Source organism: Trematomus bernacchii, unplaced genomic scaffold (genome assembly GCF_902827165.1).
Source record: "Trematomus bernacchii unplaced genomic scaffold, fTreBer1.1, whole genome shotgun sequence".
NCBI lineage: Eukaryota > Metazoa > Chordata > Actinopteri > Perciformes > Nototheniidae > Trematomus > Trematomus bernacchii.
The window spans coordinates 14,066,493-14,084,056 of record NW_022988043.1 but is presented as its reverse complement, the minus strand read 5'-3'; the positions used below and the strand labels follow the sequence as shown (position 1 = coordinate 14,084,056).

The following is a 17,564-nucleotide window of genomic DNA, read 5'->3' as shown; positions in this document are numbered from 1 at the left end:
CTGTGTATATCCTCTATTATTGATGTTGAATATATCAAGAATAATCAATAAATAACTTGTTATTTTGGGGGCTGTAGTGGTATAATTCCATTGTAATGTTTTTGCAAAAGTCTACACAGGCAAGTTAATGCCTGTATAATAAAGATTTACTTGCGTCTATTGAATGATATGTAACTGTTATATAGCATTCACAAGTGCATGCAGTACAGTTGCACTTTCAACATCTTACCACCAGATGACTCTGACTGATGAAAACACACACACACACACATAGCCTACACTAGATCCAAACTGGCATTTCAAATAATTACAATGCTTATAATGCAATAAAAAAAAGCCACAGTCTTGCATCTCCACAACAAAGACAATGTGACTTTATTTAGCAAATGGGATGGGCAAAACATGACGATGCACAATTACAGTTTCTATTCTTAGGTTTATCATTTCACTGAAAGCCTTTTTATGAGAAGTTTTCTGTCAGCATCAAACATCAGTTTCCACAGAATATACCACAAGTAGCTCACTCGTGTATGGGGAGGCACCAGTGAGGGACTAAGCCCCCTTAGTGCAGCTCTGTCCTGGAGAGGAAAGGATGCTGATGCTCACAGGAGGGCATGGAGACCAGCAGGGAGTACAGCGTGCCCTTATTTTCAATACACTAGCCAATGTTATATGACAGCAACACAGCGAAGGAGAAAGCCACAGACGAGGTAGCCTACTTACTGTGATTTTAAGAGACGTAACAGCGGCTGAAAAAGGTTACATTCGAGCTAATTAAGACGAAAAAAGTCACGTGGAAACGCAGGTCTATAGTCGACAGAATAGCACTAAAAATAACAGTTTGTCCTCCTTCCGCCAAGCAATGTAGTTCGTCAACACTAGGAAATAAAGTTGTTGCTAAGCGACAACGAAGTCTCTCTCAGTGGTGACGGATTTGCGAGCGCGCATTGATATTTAAATTAACTGTCAGGTGTGCGATTAATTACTACTGTTTCGAAGGCGTGTCGTCCAATCAGCAACGAGGACCGGGACTAGTTTTTTTTCTCTTAAACCTAAATAAACCGGCAGCACAGTCAGCTAAGTGCCGATAGAAAGCTAGCTTGTCAAGTATCTGTGTTTTTGTCGCAAAGAGGACCTACAGTGGATCGCTTTTATTTGACTGAAAGCTTAAGCCTACTCCCGTGGACTCTTATCTGCCCTCTGACTGCTGGAGTCGACTTCCCTCCCCTTTTTAATTACCATTTTCAACGATGCCAGAGCTCTCACAGGGGCGCCTGGATGGGAAACATCCTCTATCACACAGGCAATGCTGCACGAGCAGTGCAGGGAGGTTATCTAAACCTAACACATGTTTACGATGATGGGACCTCGGGCAGACACGAAAAAACAGCCAGGTAAACCAAGTTAGCAAGAAGTTAACCCATGTGACTTAGCCTATATTTGTTCCTTCAGGAAGCCTGACTTTACTCACAGTGACTTACAAGTTTACTTAGCTTTGGTGTATTTGTATTATTGAGTTTCTATGCAATAACATGGGACGGGGAATGGTATCTGTAGTATTATGTAAATCCTCACTGACTTAATAGTGTGTAAGTTTAATTAAACCCTTAAGCTTCATTAGTGTTATAGTTTATATGATGTCATAGCCTACTCCTTAGTGTTACAGTGGTGCTCAGATGGAAGGTAGCGAACTTTGCTGTTGATTGACACCCTAATGCTAATGCTTGACCTAAATGCAGATGTTTTTGGTTTATCAGCTGTGTTCAAGTGAAGTTGCTAAAGTATGCCTGTTTTATACATGGAGGTTGTTGTGTGAGCTTAATGTTAATGCTTAACAAACTTATCTTTGCATATGGTGACTATGATACAAAGAGGAACCCCTGTCCAAAATAATGGATTTATTTTTGTATAATCATACTGTAGGGTACATTTTTCAGATGAAAACCTTGAAATCATAATGTATAGATGTGTATGATGGTCCCTGCTTTAAGCTGCCATACAGTAAGTAGGGCATCTACCATGGGCCTACCGCAATACATATTTATGAAGCAGACTGCAGATTTTCACAGACCTTTTTATATGTCAGATTTGATCACACTGGACCTTGTTAATTTAGAGACACATTTTATACTTACCCTGCATGTTTCCCCCCCCCCCCCATGCTTCCTCTGCTTTCTTTCTTATAGAATTGCAGTTCTCTCTCCATTAAGGGGAGAAAGCCTCTTTCCGGGAGCAATTCTCCTCGTTGTTGTGGTCACTTTGCCTCATCCATTAGTCATCCCTCAGAGGTTTTTAAGAGGACAAGACTCATTTTGTTGGACTTACAGTACAGACATCAACTATTTTTAAATCAATCTTGTCATCTGGCTTATCTAAACCTCTCCTTTTCCCCTCAAGCACTTTGAATTGCCCCTCAAGCACTTTGAATCGCCACGTGCTGAAAAGTGCTATATAAATAAAATTGCCTTGCCTTGCCTTGCCTTGCCTTGCCTTGCCTTGCCTTGCCTTGCCTTGCCTTGCCTTGCCTTGCCTTGCCTTGCCTTGCCTTGCCTTGCCTTGCCTTGCCTTGCCTTGCCTTGCCTTGCCTTGCCTTGCCTTGCCTTGCCTTGCCTTGCCTTGCCTTGCCTTGCCTTGCCTTGCCTTGCCTTGCCTTGCCTTGCCTTGCCTTGCCTTGCCTTGCCTTGCCTTGCCTTGCCTTGCCTTGCCTTGCCTTGCCTCAATTCAAGTAAACATTGAGGACAATGGGTTCATTATACCTCTGGGATGACCTCTTTTATTTCCTGTTTTCCTCTCGTTATCTTTTCCTTTTCCCACCAGGACCCTAATTTGTCATCTCTCCACTCTCTTTCCTCTGTCTCCGCTTCTGAGGGTTTGTGCTTTCACTGCTTAATAAGGGGAGAGCATGTGTCTGGATGCTATTAGCCCACTCAACTCTGCCCACACTGTACTATGATGACCACACACATACACACACACACACACACACACACACACACACACACACACACACACACACACACACACACACACTTATTGTTCCCTGTGGAGGCTTTAGGAGGGTATACACACATCTCAACAGAAGACCAATAAATCATTTGATTGGACATTTTGAAGCATCTTAGAAATAAGTCTAACATTGAATCGCTCAAGTAGAAACATATACACATTAATGAGCCCCTCATGTTCAGCCAGACTGCAAATGCATTCTTGTACATACATTGTAGGTGTTTTTGAAATGGCAGTGTCCTATTTGTATTTATTTTTCTCTCCTTGTGTTGTTTTGTGGGCAGAACATTGGTTTAACAGCACCTTGGTAAGGCGATCCTTCCTCACCATGGTTGCACACATAATACCTATACTATAATATACAGTGCAGACCGCTGCCAAGGCCGTTTTTGTGAAAAAGAATGCGTCCATCCATTCTGTAATCGAATTCTGCTTCAGGATTGAATTGGTTGGTCCTTGGCTCTTGCTTAACCCTTCCACAAAGTTATAAAGAAAATCTGGACAGGGGTTTTTCTGTAATCCTTCTGAGAAAAAGACAAATAATTAAACTGAACGGAAAGAATACTTTTCTTTTCGAGATGAATCCACCTAACATGCTACTTACAATATACACATAGAAACAACATCACTCTTCTGGCATGAGTCAGACAGGGAACACATTAACATTTAACTGTACCGTTAAAGAGCGTTACTGTAATCTTCCTCCGTTTAAAGAGCAGCACATTCGAGGGACCTTGCTGAAGTCTGGGGGGGGTTAAGCTGCGACACTGGCAGTGAATGTAATCGTATCACATCCTTGCTAAGTGCGTAAGTGCTGCATTTTTAATATGTGTGTTTAAACTCTCTCACTGTTCCCCTTTCTCCCCTTCTCTTGTCCGTCAATCAAAAGAGGCAGCCATGAACCCGCCACGCCGGACATCAAGCCCTCCTCGCCGGACATCAAGCCCTCCACGCCGGACATCAAGCCCTCCACGCCGGACATCAAGCCCTCCACGGAGACCATCAAGTTCTCCTGATGATAGGTAATCTACCGAATCCCCCTGTATGTGACACTGTAGGAACACATACACAAACCACTAGGCAGCCAGCTTTTATGCATTACACACACAAACGCATGCTGTCATCATGAAGTAGGCAGTTTGTCTTTTCATATTTGTCACTGCCATAATCTGTGATGGTGGCAAACAGTCAGTTCTTCTTTTTTAATTATGCACGCGCTTGTATATGTCCATTTTATTTTGTTAAATAAAACACGACACTTGTGAGATAGGACAGTAATGTCAAATCCTGTGTTTTCATGCATGACTTGTTTCCACTCAGAGAATCAGGTCCACGTTTAGCCTTTTTTTTTTTCTTAAACCATCTGTCAAATCATTTTAGGTTTAAACTTTGTTGACCGAAAACAGCTTACGAGTTCGGCTAGAATCTTCACTCAAGTGTAGTAATGCATGCCATGTTCACTTCAAATCTGTATTCATGGAACAGATAAATGGGCCCTTTTTTTCCCTTTGCACTGATGGTTTGTGTCCAAGATGAATGAAGCAGAGGCTTTCAGTAGCACATAAAGCCCCCGGACATTGATTGTTGTGATTTCCAACAGTGCGTTGTCATTATACAACCCTGTAACTGCCTTTAGACTTCCAGCATTTAACCTTCCTCCCAGTCATTCTCTTATATTTATCTTATCAAAACAATCGTAGGTTTCTTATTATGCTAAGATATTCCATTATTTTTCTAGATTTCAAGGTTCAAAGGTTTGAATAAGCTACAGTGTAGAAATGGCAATGAAAATCTTTGCCATTTTGTTGGAGCTCCTCCAACGATGCAACATATATAATAAAATACAAATAAAAAATAGTGCAAGAAGACTATATACACGTAAATAGATTATGATTTATACAAGAACAGAATGTAAAATGATTGTACAGTAAGATTAAATTAAATATGGTTTATTATTACGGTGATAACTATTTAGATAAATAATTCAATCGCAAGATGACAAACGGATGAATGTTTATCGAGGCACTTAACAGAGCTCAGGTGTTCAGCAGTCTTATTACCTGTGGAATAGCAGAAAATATCAACATTGCAATTGAAGGCAAACATGTTGTTTCTGCTGTCCTTCTCCCTCGCAGGCCCTCCACTGAGAGCGTGCAGATGAACAACAGCAGCAACTCCGGCGTGATCCTGGACATCTCGGCTCTAAAGATGGCGGAAGTGGACACGGAGGTGCCTCCTCTTCCACCTCGCTATCGCTTCAGGGACTTACTGCTGGGGGACCAGACCTTTCAGAACGATGACAGGTAAAACACTTGTAATACGATATACGAGAGACGGCTTTGAGTTGACTGTGTGTGTGGGCGTGTGTCCATACAACTCATTTATGTTTTCAATTGTTTATTTTATTCCACTTGGAGTTAACTTTGTGCTGCGTGTTGTTGTTTCACACTGCTGTATCCGTGTTTCCCGAGCAGCAGCTTCATCTCCTTCTACCTTGGTTAGTTTCCCCACATTTCCAAGAATGACTTCTCATCACAACCCGCTAGCGTTGTGGTATGACTTATGTTGAGCTGTTTTATGTGTAGGTGGTTGGAGCAATGAAAATAGAAATGGAGTGAGGTTTTTAGTTTTGTATTGAGAAAGTGTCTTGCAACTTGCACACATCTTGTGGCTGAATGCACCGTCGACTATATGGAGTTCTATTGGATGTTTCTTTTCTGTCTCTGTGATTTGACCTTCTTTAATTGTTGCATTAGTACAGTTTTGTAAACAAATGGCGAAGACGCAAGGAACATTACAAGTCGTGTTAATATGGTCTGCCTATTTTTAGATAGAAATTCCTAGATTTTCCTCTTGCTTCGCATTGAGCATCAAACAACCGTCCCTTGGCCCTTGACTGGTGCTTTAGTCATGCTGAAATGTTTGGGAGTCTACTAAGAGCTAAATCATTGCCGCGTTTGAAAGGCAAACCAAACCGATGCTTTTTGCTGCCCAAGAGGGGGAGACTTAGCCGAGCGTCAGCCACGGCTGAGCACTGCGGAGCTCTCCGTGGTGCTGAAATGAAGCCATCTCACTGGAGGATCAGCAATCACTTTAGCTGGGGCTTGCGAAGACCAAACGCAGAGCAGTGCTTTATCCTCTTGCTCTGTCACTAACCTTAAATCTAAAGCTGACAGGAGATTCTCTATCGGAACTCAAATCAGCCACGACTGTTGCCTTAACATCACAATAAAACTAACGCTATACACGATATACACCACTGAAACCTCACCTCCCATAACATCTTATTATTCTCTTTCTTTGATATACCTGTGTACATTTGAAGGTGTATCAGAACTGACAGTACTTACTGTAGGTATACATCCTTCTCTTTCAAACCTTGCTTGTTGTCTCATTCAGGAAAGAAATGGCTTGATAACCATTGCATTTATCCCGCTGTGTAACAGTATCGTTGCTTTTATAGTTTTATCGGTGGTTGAATCTGACACACAAGCCACGTGTTTGTTATCTCTTTACTCCAGGCTCTCGGTTGTCCGTAGCAGCCGCAGCCATGTTTCGCCATGACTGGATCACCTTCCATGGCTTTTGTGTTTCGCAATGACCTTATTGATCTCCTTCTTGCATTAGTGGATAGTGAATATCATCACTTGTGAAATCTCATTTTTGCACCAAGGGTTCTGTCACATTGGCCTTTTTTTGTCACCATCCGCTCTTTCTCTGTCGCTGGATCTCTCCGTTTGCCCCCCCTCTCTGTTTGTCTCCAGAGCTCCCTGCAGTGAATTGCTGTCAGTATGTTTTATATCAAAGCGAGCTCTTTTGTCTTCACATTTATAGCAGCAGTCTAGCATTTGACCATTCCCCCCCACACACATTGGTCTGTGTGCGTTCCCAAGGGATTCAGCGATGTCTTGGTATTCAGACTACAGATCCTTATAGAATTTGTATTTCTAGCTGCATGCCAGTTTTATCAATAGTGATGACATAACAAATGCATGTAAGCCAAGGAAAAAAAAAAAAGAAGCAATTCTGACTCACAGTATGGATTACACTGAATAATAATGACATGAACCTTATCTTTACCTTACCTCATCTTTCAAATACGTATACATGCATGCAGCGTCTTGAAGACCTTGAGATGTTTGAATATGTCTATCAGGCTGCTTGAGAATGCATGTTGTATTCCCGTGTGTGTGCGCATGTGTGTTTCGTCCAGTAAGTCCCCTGTGAATTGTTTTGCTGATCACTATTCAATTGCAAAGGGTAATTAGGGTGTGTTGCTGGGCTACCAACACTTGTTTGCCTCAGTGTGTGTTTGTACATTTTGTGTGTGCTTATGCTCAGTCTTGTCAAACAGCTATATTGATTAATACACAGATACAGCCTTAGTTGCTTCAAAACAAATAACAGCTGTAAACGGCAGCTTCTGCACACCTCTGCACAGTGTGTGTTAGGAAATGAATTAAGATGCAAAAGAAGAGAAAAAAAATGGTTATTGATTTGTGTTATATGGCGCTGTTCTATAATTGTTTCCGATCTCTGGAGTGGAAACGGAGGCAGACGCGTGCCGCTGGGCTTTGGCGATGCTCTATTTCTCGGTTGATGATCTTCCTCATGCTTCTTGTTTGTGATTATTTCCTGTGCTGATGCCATGTCGAGTGTAAAGCCACGAAGCAAATTAACCCCCTGAGGGAGAGTCAGAGCCCCCCCCCCCCCCCTTGTCCCTCTCCGTGCCCTGATAGCCTTTTGCATCTGTTTCAATTGCATCTATCATGGTGGGCTATGAGAGGGAAAGGCAGTGGAAGGAAATACTCATAACTCACTGAACATAATAACATCGCTAGAAGGGAGCCCGCTAGGGAGCCACAAGAGTGGTTATGCTCAAACCGCTTGTAGAAAAACGCATATAAAATAAAAGTAACATTACTAGTGTCAATGCACTAAAGAAATAAGGAAGCGCTTTACAAAAACGAAATATTAAAGCAGTTTGTACTTCCAAAAAGGAGCCGTAAAGTCCTCTGACATGTTATATATGATATAGTAGTACTGTAATACAATTCATCTTTGACTAATTGTCTGAAGATATAAATGACCACATAGGAATGGTTAATGAAGGAAATGAAATGTAGGTACTTCTTAACATTGATGGAAAAATGCTCAAAATCCCACATATCCTTTAAAGTAGGGCTGCAATAATGGTGTAGTGTTTACGGACTTTTCTTTGCTAGAGAAAGTGCCTTCCATTACAGGTTGCAAGTTATGAGCAGTTTAATTAAAGAGTCATATTTCTTTGCAAGTTGAACAAATGTAACACACTACTTTCAGAGCGGACTGGACTTGAAGGCAGACGGCTTCGAGAGTGCTGAAACACAGCATTTCAGAAGGAGGTTGAGGATAGGTATTTTCAGAACGACAGTATGGAAACAATTATGTATTCCTGAACATTTAAAGCAGACTTTTTGTTGTTGTTGGGAAACCAGGCATTATATGTTTCCTTTAATGTCCGAAAATCTCAACAAATTCAGACCAAGGTTAGGAGCAGAAACACACAACAGAGAAATGCACTCCTTGTGTGTTTTTCGATTTCTGCCAATCCAAGAGGATTAAGGCAGTAATCCCTTCTGTGCTGTTAGAGTATGTGTGTCCTTGTATCTGTGTCTGTGATGTGGGCGTACTGTGTGTGTGTGTGTGTGTGTGTGTGTGTGTGTGTGTGTGTGTGTGTGTGTGTGTGTGTGTGTGTGTGTGTGTGTGTGTGTGTGTGTGTGTGTGTGTGTGTGTGTGTGTGTGTGTGTGTGTGTGTGTGTGTGTGTGTGTGTGTGTTGTGTGTGTGTGTGTGTGTGTAGTGTGTGTGTGTGTGTGTGATGTGTGTGTGTGTGTGTGTGTGTGTGTGTGTGTGTGTGTGTGTGTGTGTGTGTCGTGTGTGTGTGTGTGTGTGTTGTGTGTGTGTGGGTGTGTGTTGTGTGTGGTGTGTGTGTGTGTGTGGTGTGTGTGTGTGTGTGTGTGTGTGTGTGTGTGTGTGTGGTGTGTGGTGTGTGTGTGTGTGTGTGTGTGTGGTGTGTGTGTGTGTGTGTGTGTGTGTGTGTGTGTGTGTGTGTGTTGTGTGTGTGTGTGTGTGTGTGTGTGTGTGTGTGTGTGTGTGTGTGTGTGTGTGTGTGTGTGTGGTGTGGGGGGGTCTCCTTCGTGAGCTGTCATTATCTTCAGGGTTGGGTGTAAGAGGGCCATAATTATGGCATTGCTGTGTGGGTGCTGAAGAGGAGCAATCACACTGAAGTCATGAAGTCTGACAAGCGATTGGTCTGTCTCTGTGAGTGTGTGTGTGTATTGTGTGTGTGTGTGTGTATTGTCTGTGCAGGTGTTTATGTATATGGACACCGGTGTACACACCTGAGTGTCTGATTATACATCCGAGTGTGTGTGTGTACGTGGGTTTATCTCTCTGTCTGTCAGCCAGCAGAGGGGAGGCTAGCCTTATCGTCAGAAATAGAAACAAGCCACCATGACACTTTTATACACGCCGACAGGGATGGAAGCAGAGCAGCAGAGAAGAGAATTGGTTCCATCTATCTTTTCCTCTGTGTGTCTAATCTTGTTTTAACCCCTCTAATCAAGGCAGGATTCTGATGGGAGTAATGTGGACAGTGTTGATTGGTCACTGGTTCAACTGTAACACCTCGTCGTGAGTCAAATAGTGGCTCTTGGCATGGTGACCCGACACTGACGCACGTTCTGCTGTCAGGCAACAGCTAGTCCCAGTCACAGATCATTCACTTGTGTTGCCGTGAAAATGTTTTATCTCTAATATGACAGCTTTTCAGCAGAACAGCAGAGGCCTGGTTTGTAGCTTGGTAAAATGTTCAATCACTCGATCTTTTAATGAGTGGATTTTGATTTGGATGCATTTTTAGAACCAAAGTTGGTGAGTTTTCTTTAGCAACATGTGCTTCCTACACAATGTGTTTCTGCTTTATCAAAAATATTCCATGTTTTGATATGAGGAGAACAGTTGTATCTCTGTGATGGCTCCTTTTTTAAAAAAAAAAAAAGGTTTTTCCGTCCAGGCACATGTCACAGAAACTCTAAGTGGTAAACAGACACAACAATTGTACACTGATGCTGGCAGCAGCTGTTTGTGTACGCGGATTCTGTGGCAGAACCGACTACTGGGATTTGGCGCTTCAACAATTTTCCATCTGAGTTTATGAGGCTGATGATAAGATGGAGGACAAAGACAAACGTGGGGGGGGAGCAGAAGGAGCACACAGTCCCAGAGGAAGGGGAAGGGGTAGATGGAGGAGATGGCAGATAGAAGAAAAAAGTGAAGGATTCAGATGAGTGGGGATTGACACTGATATGAGGAAGATGATGGGGATGATTAGATCCATTAGGTCATGGAGGACTGAGCGCCCCCAGGCTATGTTTACACTGGAGACCCTCTATGCTCAGAGCCAAAATACTGCTCATTTTACAAACATGTTGGTAGGTTTGTGTGCTATCGGTTATACAGGTTTCATACCACAAGAGACATTTCATCTCAACTCAAGCACATTATGAAAATACAATTTGAAAAATGGTGTACTTCAAGACATTTAAATGAAAAACAAACTATTCTTTAAAAACATTAATCATTAGGGGACATATCTCCAATGATTTTAAGGTGGTGATTTAACCCATGAATATCTCTTTACTCGAGGAAAGCCCTATTGTATACCGAAAAGTGCCGCATTTCCCATGTTTATACATGTTTGAATGTTTAGGAAAGTATTGCTCTTGGATGGAAATGGTCTCAGAAATGTGCCATTGGAATTTCAAAATAAAGGCATGTATTATAAATGATATGTAAATATGTTTTCACTTTGGATCAATTAGATTCATCATTGGATTGAAAGAAACACCTATCCTACAGTACATTAGTGTGCTTCCTTTGAATAATTTAGAATATAACGTGTGATAATAACTTCACACACATCCCCAAGTCCTTATTTATGAAACTGGATGTGAATTCCAATGTTGGCTCATGATTAATTTCCCTTATAGTTTGCTAATTAGCTTTCTGTTTTATTGTTGAGTCTGAAGTCCTGGGATGTGTCAGGCGAAGGTTCACGAGAGGATTCAGAGGGGTGATGCACTTCGGAAAAATTGCATGGACTCGCATCTACAGTACGTGTCAGACAAAGGTTAATGCGTTGGACCTTAAAGTTTCCCAACGTTATGGCGATGGAAAGTCTGACGTGCTTGAAAGGCTGAGTGTTGTTGCTGGTGACATCCGCTCTGAAACTCCAGCTTGCAATTTGGACCATAGGTGGCATTAGTCACCGCCATCAGCACAGAGTGGGTGGGCGACAGTTGAGTGCCGCTAGACTTTTCATCAGCAGCACAGTGGCTGTGTGTCGTTTTAAGAATTGCCATTGTTATAACAGTGCAGCAGAGGCCCCCAACATGTTGTCAACCTCCCGCCTGTTTTGTCACATTTTCCGGGGGTAGTTTCTCTCAGGATTTGTGCAGCCAGTGAGCAGGAACTGGAATGTGAACACAGTGAAACTGAGGCAGAGCCGAGGCATCCCTGCAAAGCTCGATTAGGATAATTTCCGCTCTGATTCATTTATGTTTTAACACAGCGGAGGTATTAATAAAAATGAACACAGCGTGCTTAAGCTAAAGGAAATGAATGTGTGTGTCTTCTAAAGCGTTTTATTACATTACAGTATGCATATTCTCAGAGGGATATCTCAAATGGGACATTGGGACAATTAAAGGTAGGCTGCTAAGAGAGAATTATCAGAGGGGTGCAGCTCAGAGAAGAGACATTCACCCTTTTAAATGTGTTCATCTCTTCTGGGTCTCTGCATCTTTGTGCCTAGAAATCTCTGGCGCACTTGGCTGGTTAGCCCCCATGGTTTATCTTAGCAACTTAATTAGCATTTGTGGAGTTGGCTTGTCAGACTTCAATAGGCAGCTGTGATGATGGAGGCACAGGGATGAGGTTGTCGGCACCGTGGAGGGGAGTTCCACCGGCGTGGGTGAGTGTTGAGACCTGCAGCGTCACACAGAGGATTAGTCAGGAGTCACACAATCCCCTCAGAGATTCTCAGAGATCTAATTAAATATGCATGGTCTAAACCAGGGCTATTCAATTAGTTTGGAATGGGGGCCGGTTGATGAAAATGATCCAAAGCAAGGGGCCGGGAAAAAGATGGCTTGAAATATGAGCAATCATATTAAGAGCTTCAGATACAGTAAATACTACAACAGCATAGTGGAGTGCATATATTGTGTTGAATTCAATCAAACAACATAGCCCCAAGGCCTTTATAGATCTAAATGGCATGTTCAGAACTCAGTAGGCCTACATGTGAAGCTAATGTAACCATCAACATCATTTCATTTAGGTGAAATTATCTAATCATTCACGCAGAGATGCAATAAATGACAGCTAGTAGGTGGGTTCGAAACCCGAGCCCGCCAAAGTTTTCAGGCAATGTCTTTCCCTCTATCTCTCAATTTAACACCCTCTCTGGAATAATGGCACTCTGGCCCAAAAAGAAATCGTAGATCACTTTTAACATTATACTCAAAGGGCCAGAACATATCACCCGGGGGCCGGATTTGGCCCGCGGGCCGCCAATTCAATAGCCCTGATCCAAACACTGAAGCGCCATTTAAATTGTAAAACATCTCACTGGTTTTGTAAACCAGTGATGCAAATAAGAGACATTAATGTTAATTGTTTTGGGGTATTTTAAGCGGATTGTAATTGGGGCAAATATATATATATATATATATTTGCCCCAATTACAATCCGCTTAAAATACCCCAAAACAATTAACATTAATGTCTCTTATTTGCATTTGGATTGTCCTTAACAGGATTTGACTGTGTGGCAGCCTTAGAGTGATGTTTTATTTATTCTTATATCTACTGTCTGTTCCTTTTAGACCCTATTAATTATATACGTGTTCATTCAAACACAATCTGTTATTCCCGCTGTCAATATCATTAACGGTAAGCTATATATACAAAGCTTTATAAGATAGGCCTATTCGTAAATTATGTATCTGATTTGGCAGCCTATTTGTTTATATCTTTTTATAGTCAAGACATCATTAGCATTAAGACGGTACAGTTGTGATAACTAAAATTAGCTATAACTGTTGATGGCTCATTACTTTTGTATTATTCCAACAGTGGATACTTTATAATATATTTAAAATATCAATGTGTTGACATAGGACAAGAGATTTTAGTTTCTTATATTTTTATTTAGCTTAAATTTGTATTTTTCTGGTCTTATAAACTGCATGACACACTTTATGGACAGCTTTTCATCTCAATGAAAGGAATATTGACCATTTTGTCAATACAAACACATTTTTTATAAATTGTTTGTTAATAATGTATCAAAGGATCAGAAGATTTTATTAAAACGTCATAAAATGTAACACTGAAACATTAGCATAATATATCATGCTGTCAACAGAAGATTGAGCCAAATGTTCAAATGTGTCAACAACATTTGAGTTTATTTGATCCAAGTAAGCTTGCCTGTTTGATGAAAAGCTTTATGGTACATTCTGAGTAAGTAGGCCGTTATTCAAACAGTTTAGGTAGACGGGTCATTACTGGACAAACTGCACTGTGATGAATAACTAAAGCAGAGATTAAAAGCTGTGGCTGGTGTCCAATTAGAAAATATCTATATACAAGAACAGGCAAATAAAAGCCTTTTTTATGCAACTATAACCACTTGCTTGCAGTGTCATGCTGGGAGCGCTTGTTTTATTCATGAATATTTTGAATATGGTCTTTAATGTGGTGGCCTATAAAAGTTATAAAGGGTCAAAGTTAATGTACCCCCATACATTCTGAATTGTATTTGGAAGCACAAAGTATGAGTGAATAATGCACATTTCTGCACCAATAGTATTTCCTTACTCTTACAAAGGGACTCATGTTTTCAGGGCACATATACGAGATTGAAATGAGGATAATGTTTATTTTTACTAGATGAAAGAATGTCTCTAGCAAACCCATTTTACACAAGTGAATATTCTTCATTTCTGAAAGAGAACATAAGGTTATGACCAGTAAATGGGGAGTAGCTCCTTTTTGCACGAAACAGCCATTGGCAAAAATACAGGCGCAAAGCAAAAGCATCCCCGTGTGTGGTTGTGTGTGCGCGTGTGTGTGCGTGTGAACCCTCTCTTCTGTGTACGCCTGCCAGTGGCATTGGCTAGACTTCTTCCTCCTCTCTGGTTGCGCTGTGTTCAGGCAGACAGCTCGCCCACAGCAGCGCCAGCTCACTGCCTTAATATGTTTTGACAGAGGAGGCATTATCACAGCACTTGACACACTCATCTGCAGCACGGAGCAAGAAGCCCAGGCGCTCCTAATGAGAGCGCAGCTTTAAAGAGAGGCCTAGATGCTCCCCACCACTTTCATTATCTTAACAGCTTCAGAGTGTTCCTAAAGGCAGAAAGAGTAGGAAATTAACCAGTTTTTATATGTTCTCTATACTAAAAGATCCATCGATGATAACTCTGGTTGTTTTCTCTACAATATAATGAATGTATTTTTGAGCAATACCGCTCTGCTGCCTACTTTTGCAACTGTACCACTTTCAATATCAAAGCCCCTCTGTCACAGCATGGTGTCTCTCCCAAAAACTCTTCCTTTCTTCTTTTTCTGCTTTCTTTTTCTGATCTCAGTGGCTGCAAGGTAGTCATGTTGCATAATCTGGAATAAATCAAGTTTATTTGCCAAGCGTTTCAGAGGGGAATGCTATAACAGCTACACACCGACAGTACTGCGCTAATAGGCTAATTCACTGCAGCTCTCTCTCTCTCTCTCTCCCGGGGTTATATCCCAGCGTGTGCTGCCCTTCTAAATCCAGCCTGAACCTGATATAATATATGGAGATACCCAGTGTGCATCTGAAGCCATTGAATCTGGCTAATCATTCTGCGATGATTCTAAAGCTCTGGCTACATTAAAATAATCTGCATATAAGAACATGCCCAAAAACGCCTGTAAGATCATTATATGAGCTGAAAAGGAGAAATATTCTACTGTATTCTGGAACAAAGGAGGATAAACTGGCTACTAAGTCTTTAATATATTTAAATTTGTATAATTCATAAGGCTTTAGATTTTTGCTTATTTCTGGAGTGTAATTTGCCTTTTCCGCTGGTTGGGGTGCAGCTTTTTGATGTTCCTGGGTATTAAGCAGCTTGTTCAAGGGCACTGCATTAGTACGACCTGACGGGAGATAAAACCCAAGGCCATACTGCCATCTGTGTTATAACATGTACAGTACATTACCTTGGCACTGGCTGATGCCTGTTTCTTGTAGTACAGCATGTTTTTGCACTGCTTCTGATTTTAGATTAGACTCACACAGCCTGCAGTTCTCTGCTTCACCACAAAGTGTCTCTGTGCTCAAATCAGTGCTTCTACACCCGTTTCTCCTACTGATGAACTTATCTGCATCCTTTTCTTTCAGTGTCAAGCATCATGCACTAAATTGATACCATTTAAAAAAAACTCCACAATAACAGATCTGTTTTGTCACATGATTGAATGAAACCGCGTTGTTGTTTGATCTGCCTTTTTTTTAAGGTATGGTTTTATGGTTTTATTGTTTTCTTTCACAGACAGCATAATGGCAGTATGCTGTTCGAGGATACATATTTTTTTAAAAGATAGAAAATATAAAAAAGAAATTGAGAAAGCATAATCAATCACAATTAGAAATACAACAAGATTGGTCACCTGCCTGGATTGTGGACAAAAAAGCGCTTTTAGCTGTATCTTTGTATGATGATCATCAGATTTGAAGAATTTTGAAAGGTTTGTGTATTTTACATGATCCCTATCAAAATAATCCTTTGTAAATAAATACATTTTAGTTTGCCACAACATGCATATAGTTTAGGTGCTTGAGTTGCTGTTTGGCTGTAGAGAAAATAACAATTTAATTCAGTAACCATAACATTATGACCAATGCCTTTAACAGGCATATTGTGTCATATGACAACAACTTGGGCTAAATCAGTACAAACAGTCTGTTGTACAATAGGGACCAAACTGCTCCACTGGATCTGTCAGAGTTAAGTTTTATTTTTTGTTTTTTTGCTCACACCTCCCAAACTTTTATTTTCCAGTTGAGCATTAAATCAACTCTTCACAGCCCCCCCCCCTTATCCTGAGGCTACAATGGGTAATGTAATGTGTTTCCTGAAGGCTGAGTTCCAAATGCCATGCGCAGTGAATGTGGATTGTATTAAAGGTTGCCTAAACGCATTACTAATGAGATTTCAGCTCATATGGCTGCTCAGGGCTACATTAGAAATAAACTGCTTCCTGTAAACACATGATCTCAACAGGCTTGCATATCACTATTATCAACAGGATAAATTAGAACCCATCTTTACAAAAAGCTACTTTTAAGGAGTACAATGTAGAAACTTTTACCAACTTGAAACAGGGAGAGACTCGTTATTACCCTCTATGCATCGTCTCTTGTGTTGTACACATGACCTGTTGTTCAACCAATTTCCTGGTAGACGAGTAGACACTACAGGAGGGTAAACATTGGACTATAATTTACACGTTTTCTGATATATTTGGCTTAAATATGCAAATTGAATGTTCTGTATAAAAATAAAAATAAAAAAAAGAACATGAACTGATCGAAACACTGGAAGAATCCAGGTCAATTTTTTATTTCAACTTATTTTTTTTATTTTTTTTAATATATTTTTCTTTTTCAGTTATAAAATAAACAGACATTGCTCCAGATAACAGAAAAAACACGTAACAACTAAACAAAACATAACGGGGGGGGGGATGCAAGGATGACTTCCTAAGACAGCTGATTGTGACGCAGGACATTACATACACAATACATTACACAGGAGATGCCATATTGACAGGGTCAGATACTGTAGGAGAGCTGCGGACAGTGAACCGCAATCCTCCTGTCTACCCTCAAAATCCCCCAGCAGAGAAGCTGCACGCTCCATATTCAGTAGGTCCAGATACTCCCTCAGCCATTTTATTTCAACTTTTTTTGATGAATAAGAGTAAAAGATTTTGACAGTCATTTTTGGATATCTTGTATCCAAATACAACTCCCAAAATCACAACATACTGTTAGCAGCCATAACATTTTTCTTTTATGGATAAATGTTTAAATAAATCAGGCTATAGATGAGATAGTATATCAGTGCTACTGTAATGGAGATTTGTTTGCCTTAATAAGAAAATAAATATTTTTTAGAAAACTACCTTTGCAAGACAATACAGTTCATTGGGGTCAAACACTTAACTCGGATATCACAAATAAACGTAGGCATTATCTAACGCTAACTTTGAGGGAATAAAGGGGAAATAATTTAATGTTGTGTTGTATACAGTATGTTATAATAATAATAATAATACATGTTATTTATATAGCGCCTTTCCTGGTGCTCAAAGCGCTTCACAAGCAAGTAAAGAAAAATAACAACAAAAGTAAAAAGTGCTAGGCTAGGTGGAATAGGGGCGAGGGGTTAATGGATTAGGAG

General features: G+C 40.8%; 1 protein-coding gene across 1 annotated transcript; it reads left to right on the top strand.

Annotated features, from left to right (window-relative positions):
* Positions 1-1,110: 1,110 nt before the first annotated feature.
* Positions 1,111-5,607, top strand: LOC117472580 (formin-like protein 5). The gene is made up of 4 exons (XM_034117864.1): positions 1,111-1,394; positions 3,896-4,028; positions 5,142-5,309; positions 5,592-5,607. The coding sequence occupies exons 1-4, from the start codon at positions 1,349-1,351 to the stop codon at positions 5,605-5,607; spliced, it is 363 nt and encodes a 120-aa protein (XP_033973755.1). The 5' UTR covers positions 1,111-1,348.
* Positions 5,608-17,564: the final 11,957 nt, after the last annotated feature.

Coding starts and splice junctions, on each gene's coding strand:
- LOC117472580 (XM_034117864.1), top strand. CDS start 1,349: ATGTTTACGATGATGGGACCTCGGGCAGACACGAAAAAACAGCCAG. Junction 1,395..3,895: donor AGACACGAAAAAACAGCCAG/GTAAACCAAGTT, acceptor GTCAATCAAAAG/AGGCAGCCATGAACCCGCCA. Junction 4,029..5,141: donor TCAAGTTCTCCTGATGATAG/GTAATCTACCGA, acceptor TCTCCCTCGCAG/GCCCTCCACTGAGAGCGTGC.